The 14,462-nt window shown below is 45.0% G+C and overlaps 1 protein-coding gene across 1 annotated transcript; it reads left to right on the forward strand.

Moving 5' to 3' along the window:
* The first annotated feature begins 3,630 nt into the window (after window positions 1-3,630).
* LOC109780088 (F-box protein At4g22280-like) lies at window positions 3,631-5,160 on the forward strand. Its single transcript, XM_020338676.1, has one exon. It carries the CDS (start codon window positions 3,631-3,633, stop codon window positions 5,158-5,160), a length of 1,530 nt encoding a protein of 509 aa, XP_020194265.1.
* Window positions 5,161-14,462: the final 9,302 nt, after the last annotated feature.

The following is a 14,462-nucleotide window of genomic DNA, read 5'->3' on the forward strand; positions in this document are numbered from 1 at the left end:
CGCTGTCGCCGACATCCTCGACAGCACGACCAACCTCGAGGTTCTGACGCTGGTTATTGACCAGCCTCGGGCTGTCCAAGCATCAACCTGCAGAATCAAAGTGCCCAGGGATGTGCGGTCTTGTGCCATCGAGTGCTTCCGTCGGACCTTGAGGAGGATCCACCTCGTCAAGTATGGCGGAAACGCCACGCAGAGACGGCTCGCCAAGTTCCTGCTGGCAAAGGCCGTGTGCGCCGACGAGCTGCGTGTTACGTTTTCTGCGAGCGTCGTCGAAGGATCTGAATTCCAAACTTTGCTCATGAATGAGATGGTGGCATGGCGGCATAACCCAAGGACAAGGATAATCTTTACGTTTCAGTGATTACCCCTTGCTTGCAGAAGAAGAAGAAGAAAGAAGTGCTATGGGGAAACAATAACCATACATTTAGCCTGACAGAGTTGCCACTGGCGTAAGGTTAATCTAACGCGAATGTCTCGTTCCTTTGAGTAAACTCACCAAGTTCCCTGTTATCTAAGGTGCCTTGATATACCTTCTTTTTAATGAAACTACTACTTATCAAAGATTCAAGTCCTTCAAATACATTCGGTTTTGAGCTAGTCGGATCTTGTAAAAAAAATATGTGAATCTTGTTTTAGATCTTATTGAAATAAACATTCGTGTGTATCTTTAAAAAGTCTTTTCATCAATCTTAGTGTTGATGGATATTGTGGGGTGACATGCTTGAAATCGGTCTTTTGTGTTGGATAATTCATGTAGTCAGATCCTTTGAATCTACTCCCTCGGTCCCATAATATAAGAACGTTTTTAACACTAGTGTAGTGCCAAAAACGTTCTTATATTTTGGGACAGAGGGGGTAGTATTCATATTTTATAGGTTTTGAGGTGTGCTACGACCAGCTGAGCTCGAGCTCAGTCAAGGTATGAGCGAGACTCGAGCATGCTTCCTTGTCTCATACTCCCTCTGTAAATAAATGTAAGAGCGTTTAGATCACTAAAAATAGTGATCTAAACTCTCTTATATTTCTTTACGGAGGGAGTACGTGATTCTAGGTTCACTCAAGCAAGGCTCAATCCTTTGTCAAGTCTAGCTGACATTTGCTTGCATGAGTTCGGCTCATTGACAACCCTAGTACCCATGGTAAGAAAATCTCTGCACTTCTATTTTTATTGCTTCACTCCCTTGCAACACAAGAAAGTTATGGATGCTGCATATCAACTAGTAGCCTCGCCTCAGGCTGCTGCGCCAAAAACCTACAATTTTAAGCTAATTCTGTTGGACGTTTTTTACTATATTTTGATATGCTTGTAGCCTTGTACTGAACCAAAAACAGTCCACTTTTTTGTGGGGACGTTTTTTTGTCGGTTTGAACCAACTTCCACCCAATGTAATTGGAATTTCGGATAATCTTGTGAGACTTTTTCTACTGAAGTGGAAGAACACTGACCTTATCGATCTTGCAAGGCTTTCATACTCAATTCTAGGAACTTTCAACTTAAATCAAGTTCTATCCAACAAATCAATGACACACTAACAAAGTCCATTATCTCCTATTAGAACTTAAATATAGAAAGCTTCAACCAGATTCATGAAAAACTGAAAACTGAAAACCAGCTTGAAAATTTAATTGAAATCCATGTCTTTCTTCCCCTTAATATCCCTCAACATGCCCTAGGTAGATTTTGAGTGCTAGGAACAGCTCCACCGCTGATCCTTCTGTGATGGAAATCCCTTCGCCATGGCTACACCATGCTTGGCACACAATAAGGAGGGAGACAATCTGACTTGCAAGGGACATGTGTCATAATGTAGTGTGTTCAGTGATGTTAAGTTCTCACCTAATTATTGGTTGGGTGGCTCATCGGATTTTCAAAACCTATGATGTTATTACAATGTGCGTATGTTTCGTCTTCTGCTGTTCTACTATGTGATGCCTAGAAAAAAGTCGAGTATCAAAGATGGAGCGACAATAAGCAACAATTTCAAAGGATTTTGATGTGACTTCTAGATTATTCAGAGATAGGTATTTTTTTGTGCATAGGATAGATAGATATGTGTTGTTCTTATGTGTTAGTTTATTATTCTCTTGTGTAATTTATTTAATTAACAATAAGGTTGGGTTGCTTCTATTGAGAACACATGATCATCAAGCCTTAGCTACTTCTTTCTATTCCATGTATCTCTACTCTTATCTTCTCTAATTCCATCTATTGATTAATCCTCAAATCATCCAGATCATGATACAATTGGTATTAATATGTCCATATCAAGAGTTGTGAAAGTTCGTCAGTTGCAAGCACAACCGTGGAAGACGTGATGAAAGGTCAAAATCAATCCTAGCACAACGTACAACATCTCTATTTATTTGTTCATGAAAAACACAATCTGTATCAACACAGGCGTAAAGAAAATTGAATGAAGATGGGCAATTAACTTCTGACTAGATGACCGCAGCGTAAACAGTCGACCAGCCTTGTCTCTAGTGAGTGTCGGGATCTTATTTTCTCATTTAATTAGTGGGCAACATGGGACTTAAAGACACCTTAATAATACGATGTTTGGTATTTTGTAGATTCATCGCCAAATACCTAGACAAAAGTGAACAAGCTAGAAAATGGAGCTATAAAGCAACAATTTCATAGGGTTTTGAAGTAACTTTTGTTTTTGTAGGAGACCTTTGTTATTTATGTATGTTTTGGTTCACTGAATTCAATCTAGTGATATTTATTTAGTTGATAATAGAACTGGATTTTTATATTAAAATTCTAGGGACAACGATAATGAGTAAACATTAGCTCAGGCGTTTGCTCCATGGAAGGTCATATGTAGCAACGGGAGCAAAATTTCCATCAGAAGTCTAGGGAGCATGCGGGAAAAAAGGTGAAACGGGTTTGATCTAGTTAATTGTCTTTTACGTAAAATTTCCATCAGAAGAAAACAATGCTTTTGTGATAACCAAAAAAGAAAAGAAACATAAATTTGCCAGCAAAAGAATGCATAAAATTGCAGCCTAAACTGCAATAACATGGCAAATTTTGGAAAAAAATCCTGTAAACATGGTGCATGTCCTACTATACCTTGCGGCGACCGGATCAATATTTGGGCGGTCGCAGCCAACCGCCGGATATGGGCATGGCGGAGCCAAATGGGCTCCACTTTAGATTAGGTTTCACGGGCATGTAATATTATGGATTTGATGATTCACAAATAGGGTATCCGGTTATGAAAACGATTTTTAGTATGTTGTCCGGTCAAAGTCCGTGGATGCCCGGGTGCATGAAGGCGGAATTTGCGTTGTGGTTGTATATCCTCTATCAAGCGGACTTGATCCTAAAAAAAATGACAAGCAGACTTGTACTCCTACTGCCCTACATGTTGTTTAGAATACTTGTACACCTATATAAAAATCCCATTATAAAAACGTGACCCTAATACAATGTGTACATCATCCGTTTTTATTTTGAGAAAAACATAACGTACATGAAATCGTCAACGCAGGCGACAACATCGAACATATATAGCCTTTCCCAAGATATATTACCAAATTCAATTCATCGTAAACAACCGATCTACTAATACATACATTAGCCCTAACATAGCAGGCAGCCGCCGGTCCACAGTCGATCACGTCATGGATACCAAGAGGAGACGGCCCGAACGCGATCGCCTCAGCGACCTCCCCGACGACATCATCGGCCACGTCCTCTCCTTCCTCCCATCCCAAGAGGCCGCCCGCGCCGCCATCCTCTCCCGCCGCTGGCGCGGCGCCTTTGCCAACGTCCACACCATCTCCTTCCAGCAGGCGCCGAGCGACCACGAATCCTCCCACGACGATTCGGACGGTGACGATGATGTCCCCCGCAGCCCGAACAGGCGGCTCGTCGACTGGATCAATAACGCGCTGTTGATCCGGAGACGCTGCGGCGGCAGGGACGCACAGCTGCGCAGCCTCTGCGTGGACTCTTGCTCGGTGCACGACTGGGTCACCTACGCCCTTGGCCATGGCGTCGAGGAGCTCCAACTCGAACTTCGCAGGCGCGGGGACCGCAGCCACATCTGCCAAAGCGATAATTCGTCAGACTCTTCAGATTGTGAATCAGACTATTCAGATTCTTCATCAGGCTTTTATGATTCATCAGAATCAGATTCGGCCGACAGCAGCAGCGTCAGCGGCTACGAATCATCTGACGATGGTGCCAACGTCGGCGGCGATCGTGCTTTTCCGGCAAGGCTCTATGCGTGCGCTAGCCTGCGAGCACTGCACCTCTCCTCCTGCTGGACGCTCGAACTGCCATCCACCGTCCATCTCCCGTCCCTGGAGACACTGGCTCTCAGCAACATCAGTTACGCGAGTTCTGGGGGAGACATCCAGCGGCTGATCTCCGGCTGCCCGCGCCTCGCCGACCTGACGCTCGAAGCCTGCGACAGGATCACCAACATCACCATGCCGCCAGAAACGCGCCTCCGGAGCTTCGCCTTGCGCTGCTGCCAACGCTTCCGTGGCATCACCCTGGACTTGTCGGAGACACGAGAGTTCGAGTACAGAGGCCGGCAGCCCGACGCTTCTCAGTTCACGCTCGTCGGCGGCGCGCCAACAAGAATTGTTTCAGCCAAGATTCACGTATGCGGCAGGAGGATCGACCTTGAGAGGCTCCGAGAGTTCCTTCTCCTGTTTGCGAACGCCGCGCACCTCCAACTCGGATGGCCCGACAAGCAGTCCCGATCCGACTACGATGATTTCTTCGCTCAGTTCCCTCTGTTCCACAACGTCACGAGGCTCGAGCTGGCAAGCCGTTGCAAGCATCAGGGTGTCGTCCTCACGGTGGCCGGGATCCTGCAGCAGACGCCAAACCTGACCGTTCTGTCGCTCAACCTCGGCGACGACAGGAACAGAGTCCTCCTGGATGACCAGGACGTCGCTGTGGATGTGCCGAAGGTGCCGGTGCTGTGCTTGGGGGAGAGGCTGAGGGAGGTGAGCGTGGAGCAGTACGAGGGGGCCAACGTGCAGAGGAAGCTGCTCCATTGGTTGCTTACCGGCGCGCTGGTCGTCGAGTCTGTACGCGTCGTGTTTGCCAAGGGGGGATACTCGGTGCTCGATGAGTTGACGACCGAAATCAAACATTGGGCCGCGAATCCGGCTGCCATAGTTTCATTTTTGTGACCATATATATGTTCCATTAACTTTTTCTTCAATTTCTTGGTTTGTGTTGCAAACGGAATTTCTACTTCTATAGTGTGTAAAGCCTAATTAATGGCAGGGTTAAACTAAATATATATACGGCAGAAGCTATGGTATAGTTTTGCTCAGCTTTTATAAACAGCAGCAGCAGAATTGTGAGTTAATTTTTGCGTCTTGCCTTGCGAACAAAGTGTTTTAAGGATGCCCGAAGTAATTTGTAGCTTTGTTCGTTCATGACATATTTGATTGTGCTGAAGTAATCCCTTTTAGTCTTCAGGTGTGAAGTGTGGAACCTCTTAGCACAGATCAGTTTACCTGATCAGTACCACTTAGGCCATGTTTGGTTAATCCCCTCCACAAGAGGATTGTGGGTTTTTAGGATGATTTTGACTTGCAAGGGATTTAATCCCTCTCAATTCCTTTCAGTTCCCTTCAATTCTCGCATGGTGGGGGTGTTCTACGCTCGGCAAAAAGTTGTGGCCGATCTTCACAGATGGACGGGGCAAAGCGAATAACAAACGGTCACGATACCTAGTGTGGCCTATTTGACGAAGCTTCTACAAGACCTCCCATCCTCGGATCTAGAGAAGAACTACTACCTTAGTCCCATTTACAGGGCGGGTGGAAATACATGGGCTAAGCCTAATTGTCATGCTTGCAAGCATTCCTAGTGGTCTGGGATTAATCCGGAATTTCACGGAGTCTCCAAGCCTAATTTCAAATGTCGGGTTTGACTCCGAGGCATTGAGGAGCGTGCAAACTGACCAGGTTTGCCTCCATGGTGTGTAGGAGCGTGTGTCACATTTTCAGGAACCAAGGCTGGGGCTTGCCTCTGTCCAAGGGCTTACTTCCTTTGGTATTGCCTTAAGAGTTCTCCGATGCTTCCTGATCCTTGTCTTCCGAGTTGCCATCTATTCCTTCGAGTTGCAACTTCCAAGCCTTCATTGCTAAGTACATGAAATGTCCATTCCTTAGGTAGGCATCACCACCAAATTGTACAAGCCGTCAAGATGTAAGAGGTGTACACAAACCTAGACGGTCCCTTCATAGGGAAAATTATATTTCTTTTACCATCCTGCCACAACGATTTTCTATGCCCTACATATATCTTCCTTATCTTGGGAAGCCCCCCTCCCCCCCCCCCCCCCCCCCCCCCCCCATAAAAGGATTTTTCTGCGAGGGCTCTTTTAAAAAGGAAATTAATCACAGCTTTAAGCAATTGATCTGGATTTTTTAATAATTTGAATAGAATAAACTGAAACAAACACAAACAAAAAGTAGTCTTGATAAAACCCTTACATCAAGACATTTCTAATTCGTCATTGTCTCTAGTTGCAGCTTTCTCATCATGATGTTCCTCTATAGGAACTTGGAGATATTGAAGAGCCGCATGAGCTGTCATGTTCATCTCAACTGGTGAGGACCTAAATAGTTGACATGGGACACACCCCTGACAAGGATGCCAACTGAATTGTGTCATCATCGATACCGCCAAATAGGGCGGAGCACGAGGCGACAACCCGCCGAAATAGAAGCTATCAATCCATAGGACCAAACCCAGACACCTGGTCCTATGACAGCTGTGTCGGCCCCGACAACCACACCAGAACGGCGACGGCTGTATGGCAATTGTCTCCACCATTAAGACTTGGGCGCCAAGGACACATGAACTTTAGTTAGCTGACCAGCACTATATGGTTGTGTTGCTACTTTTTGTGCCACAAATCTCCTTCTAACTTAGTGAATATATACATGCGGCTGTCATATCTGGTCTCAAAAAAAAAATTCCAAATGTAGAAAATCACAAACGACTACACTTAAATTACTGGACAGTTTTAATTATCATGCATGCTACATATGAAGATCATCTCTCTCTCTCTCTCTCACACACACACACACACACATACCGGCCAATCAAGAAAATGAAGACCATTCTGAATATCTAACACTATACGGGTTTGTCGATCGTCTTTCATTTCAATAGATAAGTGTATGGATCACACATCAAAGGATTTCCACTACATAATCCAAGAACGGACCTCCACTCATGCTCAGTTCAGGTTGTAGAATAATTAGATTAGGTAGGAAAACAAGATCGGGCTGCAATTGCTCGCCTCGATCGTTTACATTCACTAGTAGAAAAAGGGCCTTTAGGCCCGGTTCATAAGGGCCTTTAGTACCGGTTCTAGAGCCGGGACTAAAGGGTCGTTACTAAAGCCTCCCCCTTTAGTCCCGGTTCTTACACGAACCGGGACTAAAGGCCCTCCACATGGCCGCTGCCTGGAGGTCCACCTTTAGTCCCGGTTGGTAACACCAATCGGTACTAAAGAAAATTTTATGATTTTTTTGAAAAAAAAATTGAATTTTTTTTTTTGATTTTCAAATTTCTGAATTATTTTAACCTCTAATCTCTAATCACTGCTCAATTTAACCTCTAATCTCTAATCACCCCTCATCATTCCAAATCATCTAACTTCCCGGACAGTCACCCATCCTCTCACTACTCCAACCTGAGCACGCTTAACTTCCGGGTTCTATTCTCCCTCGTTTCCAAGTCTGCACTTGTCGTTTTCACTAGTAGAAAAAAGGTCAAATGTCAAGCACATTAGTGCCGGTTTGCTTTTGAGCCGGCACTAATGTGTGCATTAGTGCCGGTTCCAACGGCTAGCCAGCCGCTTTCATTAGTACCGGTTCGTGGCCGACCTTTAGCCCCGGTTCGTGCCACGGACCGGTACTAAAATGAGTGGTGGCAGGATGTTATCAGTCCAGGGCCCCTCCAGCACCTTTAATACCGGTTCATGGCACGAACCGGTGCTAAAGGTCGTCCTACATAAGCCCTTCGTCCACCCGAGCTCGCTCTATTCTTCCCCTTTCCCCTCTCCTCTCTGTTCTTCCCCTCTTCCTCTCGAGCTCATCACACATTTTGCCCAAAATTTGTCAAGATTTGAAGGCCCCCATCCATTCAAATGATCACAAAGGTTAGCAACTTTGTCCTTTCATCTCTCATTGCTAGATTAGCTCTTGTAATGCTTTGTATAGTGATTAATTTATGAGTTTAGTAATTTGGTAGAAAATATATGTGCTAGTATTTGATTTATATGCAACTTGTGGTCAAAACTAACACTTAGTTTGCATATGTAGGTGCGGTTTACTTAGTGCCTTCTAAATCTCCGTCATAACCACAGTCGATCGCCCGCACCGTTCCGTCGCCGGCACCACCTTGTGGTGAGCCTCTTGTTCATGAATGTTTTACATTACCAAATTGATGTTTGTGTGATTTGGATATATAGTTACTCGTATAATTATCTTACCCGTACGTTGTTTGTTATACATAGTGCCATGGTTTTGATATCCGTCCCCGTCGGCCCTCGTCCTTGTTATGATTCGGATGTGGTATATTCTCTTTTAAAACTAGTTGTTGCATTTCGTGTTTATGACAAATTATGCCCATCAAGTTGACATAGATATTTTTGTCTAGGAGGTTTATGAACCAGAAATTCCAACCGACCCTATTGTCGAGAGGTTAAATTTAGTTGAAAGAGAAAACGAGTATTTGAAAGAAAAATTGAAAAGAATTGAGGGGGAGAAGATGGAATTGGAGTTGCATGTTGCCGATGTCGTCGATGATCACAAGATCAAGATGGAGAAAATGCGCTTGAAGATTAGAAAGATTAGTAAATATGCCATTGATAGTGAGGCTTGGTATCATTATGTTGTTGGATCAATTGTTACCTTAGTTGCGATCTTGATCGCATTTGTTGTTGCATTTAAATTCTTTAGTTAGAGAGTTATTTGTTTGTTGCATTTAAGTCTTGTATGAACTTTATGTATGAACTTGTATTAATTTGGTCTATTTCGGTGTTGTGTAATGAAGATGAGCCGACAATGGATGTACGATGACCGATGCTCTCCCGAGTTCATTAATGGCGTGCAAACTTTTCTGCTTGCGGCTGAGGCAAACAAGCGGGCGGATGGTTTTATGCCTTGTCCATGTTTAGTCTGTAAGAATGATCACAATTACTCTACGTCAAGAACCATTCACATCCACCTGTTTAAGTCCGGTTTCATGCCCCACTATAATGTTTGGACCAAGCACGGAGAAAGAGGGGTTATGATGGAAGACAATGAAGAAGAAGAGGACGACGACAGCTATCCTAGCCATGGGTTCCCTGAATACGATGATACAACAATGGGGGAAGAAGCTGAGCTGGCAATGCGGGAAGAAGCTGAAGAAGAGGCATCAGATGAGCCCACTGATGATCTAGGTCGGGCCATTGCCGATGCAAAGAGAAACTGCACAAGTGATTTGGAGAAGAAGAAGTTGCAGCGCATGTTAGAGGATCACAAGAAATTTTTGTACCCGAATTGCAAAGCTGACAAGAAAAAGTTGGGCACCACACTGGAATTGCTGCAATGGAAGGCAGAGAATGGTGTATCTGACAAGGGATTTGGAAAGTTGCTGGTAATGATAAAGAATATGCTTCCAAAGGATAACGAATTGTCCGAGAGTACGTACGAAGCAAAGAAGGTTGTCTGCCCTCTAGGGTTAGAGGTGCAGAAGATACATGCATGCCCTAATGACTGCATCCTCTACCGCGGTGAGTACGAGGATTTGAACGCTTGCCCGGTATGCGGTGCATTGCGCTATAAGATCAGGCGCGATGACCCTGGTGATGTCGAGGGCGAGCGCCCCAGGAAGAAGATTCCTGCCAAGGTGATGTGGTATGCTCCTATAATACCACGGTTGAAACGTTTGTTCCAAAACAAAGAGCATGCCAAGGCAATGCGATGGCACAAAGAAGACCGTAAGAAAGACGGAAAGTTGAGAGTACCCGCTGACGGGTCGCAGTGGAGAAAAATTGAGAGAAAGTACGGGAAGGAGTTTCCAGATGACGCAAGGAACGTATGGTTTGGTCTAAGCGCAGATGGCATTAATCCTTTTGGGGAGCAGAGCAGCAACCATAGCACCTGGCATGTGACTCTATGTTTGTATAACCTTCCTCCTTGGTTGTGCATGAAGCGGAAGTTCATTATGATGCCAGTGCTCATCCAAGGCCCTAAGCAACCCGGCAACGACATTGATTTATACCTAAGGCCATTAGTTGAAGAACTCTTACAGCTGTGGAATGGAACAGGTGTACGTGCGTGGGATGAGCACATGGGGGAAGAATTTGACCTAAAGGCGTTGCTGTTTGTGACCATCAATGATTGGCCCGCTCTCAGTAACCTTTCAGGATAGACAAACAAGGGATACCGCGGATGCACGCACTGTTTGGATGATACCGACAGTATATATTTGGAGAATTGTAGGAAGAATGTGTACTTGGGACATCGTCGATCTCTTCTGAGCAGACATCCCGTAAGAAAGAAAGGCAAGCATTTCAAAGGTGAGGCGGATCACCAGACGAAGCCTCGGCACCGTACTGGTGCTGATGTACATGATATGGTCAAGGATTTGAATGTAATCTTTGGAAAGGGTCCTGGTGGACAACCTGTTCCAAAGGACGCCGACGTACGCGCACCCATGTGGAAGAAGAAATCTATATTCCGGGACCTGCCCTATTGGATAGACCTAGAGGTCCGCTCCGCAATCGACGTGATGCACGTGACGAAGAATCTTTGCGTGACCCTGCTTGGCTTCTTGGGCGTGTATGGGAAGACAAAAGATACACCTGAGGCACGGGAGGACCAGCAACGTATGCATGGAAAAGACGGCATACATCAGGGGCATGCCAGCTACGCTCTTACCAAAGAAGAGAAGGAAATCTTCTTTAATGCCTGCTCAGTATTAAGGTACCGTCTGGCTCTCGTCGAATATAAAGGGAATAATAAACATGGCAGAGAAAAAGTTCCAGAACCTAAAGTCTCGTGACTGCCACGTGATTATGACGCAACTGCTTCCGGTTGCATTGAGGGGGCTTCTACCGGATAACGTTCGATTAGCCATTGTGAAACTATGTGCATTCCTAAATGCAATCTCTCAGAAGGTAATCGATCCAGAAATCATACCAAGTTTAGAGAATGATTTGGTGCAATGTCTTGTCAGTTTTGAGTTGGTGTTCCCACCATCCTTCTTCAACATCATGACGCACGTCCTAGTTCACCTATGCGAAGAGATTAGCGTTTTGGGTCCTGTATTTCTACACAATATGTTCCCATTTGAGAGGTTCATGGGAGTCTTAAAGAAATATGTTCATAACCGTGCTAGGCCAGAAGGAAGCATCTCCAAGGGCCATGAAAATGAGGAGGTCATTGAGTTTTGTATTGACTTTATTCCTGACCTTAAGCCGATCGGTGTTCCTGAATCGCGGCATAAGGGCAGACTGGATGGAAAAGGCACGCTAGGAGGGAATCAAAAAATATGTATGGACGGACATTCTCTCACTTAAGCACACTACACAGTTAAACAGAATTCCGCCTTGGTGGCTCCGTATATGGACGAACACAAGAATTTTCTATGCTCCAAACACCCGGAGCGGTCTGATGACTGGATTACACGTGAACAAACCAGGAGTTTCGCCGGCTGGTTGCAGACACGTACCATGCATGAAGCCTCTATTGAAGATGACCAGTACTCGCTGTCCCAGTTACCATCTTCGAATATAATGATTTTCAAAGGGTACGAGATAAATGGTAATACATTTTACACGATCGCCCAAGATAAGAAGAGCACCAACCAAAACAGTGGTGTCCGCTTTGATGCAACAACCAAGACGGGAAAGGAAACATATTATGGTTATATAGAGGAGATATGGGAACTTGACTATGGACGTGATTTGAAGGTTCCTTTGTTTCGGTGCAAATGGGTCAATATGACACGATATTGGGTAATGGAAGACCCGCAGTATGGAATGACAACAGTGGATCTCATCAATCTTGCGTATGCAGACGAACCATTCGTCCTAGCTAATGATGTGGCACAAGTTTTCTATGTGAAGGATATGTCTACCAAGCCGAGAAAAAGAAAAGATAAGGAAGCGAATGCATCATACGATGAGCCAAAGCGCCACATAGTTCTTTCTGGGAAGAGAAACATCGTGGGAGTGGATGACAAGACAGACATGTTAGAAGATTATGAAAAGTTTGATGAAATTGCTCCATTCACAGTGAATATTGACCCGAGCATCCAGTTAAATGATGAAGATTTTCCATGGCTACGGCGCAAAGTGACATACGCGAAGAAAAAGTTTCACACCCAAAGATCTGGGATGTGATCGGCTTCACTATCATCACTTTCTTCTGTGTTTCACACCTAGGAGGGAATCTCTGTAATAGTTAGGGTAGTTATGTGTTTTGGCATTTGAAACGTGAACAAATTTTATGTGCAAACAAATTCTTTCATGTATTTACTGATTTTTTCAGCTAAATGACCCTGAAATTGAAAAGCATTTCAAATGAACTCAGAAAAGGTTGAAAGTTGACATGGTATCATAATTTCACCCACATAGCATGTGCAAAAAAGTAGAGAGGGTTACCGCAAAAACTGGATGCACTTCGTGTATAAAATGGACAATCTCTTTCCAAGTATCAGGGTTTCGGACAAAAACTCATCCGTTACTAAGGGATTTCATTTTTTAAATAACCTAAGCATTACCAAATTGAATATAATGATAAAACACACTAATATTAAACATAAGAAAAAAGAATCACTGAAAATCTGTTTTCAAAGTTAAGTTATTCACAAACTAGTGATTCACACAAATTTCAAATAATTCAAAATGTAAACTATTCAAATTTGTAAATTACCGTCACTAACAGAAAGTTTGTAATTTTTTGTACGTAAAGCAAAAATATTCCCAAAGAAACTCTAAATACAGCAAAAAAAATAACTCAAAAATAAATAAAGCAAAAAAAATAAGAAAATAAAAAGGCCCACCTACTCGGCCAGAGCGGCCTGCATACGACTAGAAACCCAACCTGTAGTTGGGCCAGGATGCAGGCCCGCAAGCCCAGTAGGCCCACAGGCAGAGTAGGAGAGGTAGGCCCAGAAGGCCTCCTATTGAGAGGAGCTCAATGCAGTGCCCGCGTCGGGGCTTATAAACTAGTCCTGGCGCTCCTCAACTAGCGAGGTGGGACTAAACTTCTGCGCCCCTCGCCTGGCAGCGCACACCCTTTAGTACCGGGTGGTGGCACCACCCGGTACTAAAGGTGTGCGCTTCCCGCCGCTTGGCCTGGCCAAAATAGACCTTTAGTACCGGTTGGTGGCTCCAACCGGTACTAAAGGACCATCCTATATAAGAAACACATACGAAAATTTCTTCAGTTTCCTCCCACTTCTCTCTGCTTCATCGCCGCCGCCCCGTCCCGCGCCGTCGCCGCCGCCGTCGCGCCGTCCCCGCCGACTCCGCGCCGCACCTGTCCTCGTCGCGCCGTCCGCGTCGCCAGCCCGTCCCCATCCCCGCACCAGCCCGCGTCCCCGTCCCCGCACGGGCCCGCGTCGCCGTCGCCGTTGCCTCGACCTCGCCCACGCTGTGAGCCTCTGTCCCCCCTCTCCTCTCCCTCCAATCGAAGCCGCCGCGCGCACCGCCGGCGCCGTCGCCTTGGCTCGCCGTCGCCTGCACACACAACACATACACACACATACACACCCACACACACCATACACACACACATACACAATTTTTGTTCTGTTTTTAGTTTTTATTTTTTCTATTATTAGTTTTTAGTTTTTAGTTTTTTTAGTTTTTTCTGTATTAATGTTATAGAAATCTTAGTTATATAGAAATGTTAGTTATATATAGAAATGTTAGTTTTTTCTGTATTAATGTTATAGAAATGTTTGTTATATAGAAATGTTAAAGAAAAATTAGTTATACAATTTTAGTTATAGAAATGTTAGTTTTAGATATGGTCGATGTTTTTTAGTTTATTATATTTTTAGTTATAAAATTTAGAATTTGCATATAAGAAATCACAATCCAATCATTTAAAAAATGTTACTTTACTTTTGCGGCATATAGTATTTGTTGTCGACGATGCCCGGCCCGCATCCTCGCCGTCGACCCGTTCGCGACGACGTCCTGCTTCAGAGGACCCATGTCCGGGATTGGGCTCCGCCGGGCTGGCACTGGGAGGTGCTACCTGGAGGGGCGCGACGCTTGGTGAGGAACCCGGCCTTGGGTCCCGTCGTCGACCCTGATCTCCTTTGGTGGCGTTCGCGTGGGCCACATTCAGTGCAGAGGGAGCCGGCCCCGCCGGAGGTGGTGCGTCGTCGTGTCAGGGAGGAGGACGAGCACGTCCATCGCTACATGGATGCTATGGACGTCAGGTTCTCCAATACCTGG

The sequence above is a fragment of the Aegilops tauschii genome, chromosome 2 (genome assembly GCF_002575655.3).
Source record: "Aegilops tauschii subsp. strangulata cultivar AL8/78 chromosome 2, Aet v6.0, whole genome shotgun sequence".
Lineage (NCBI taxonomy): Eukaryota > Viridiplantae > Streptophyta > Magnoliopsida > Poales > Poaceae > Aegilops > Aegilops tauschii.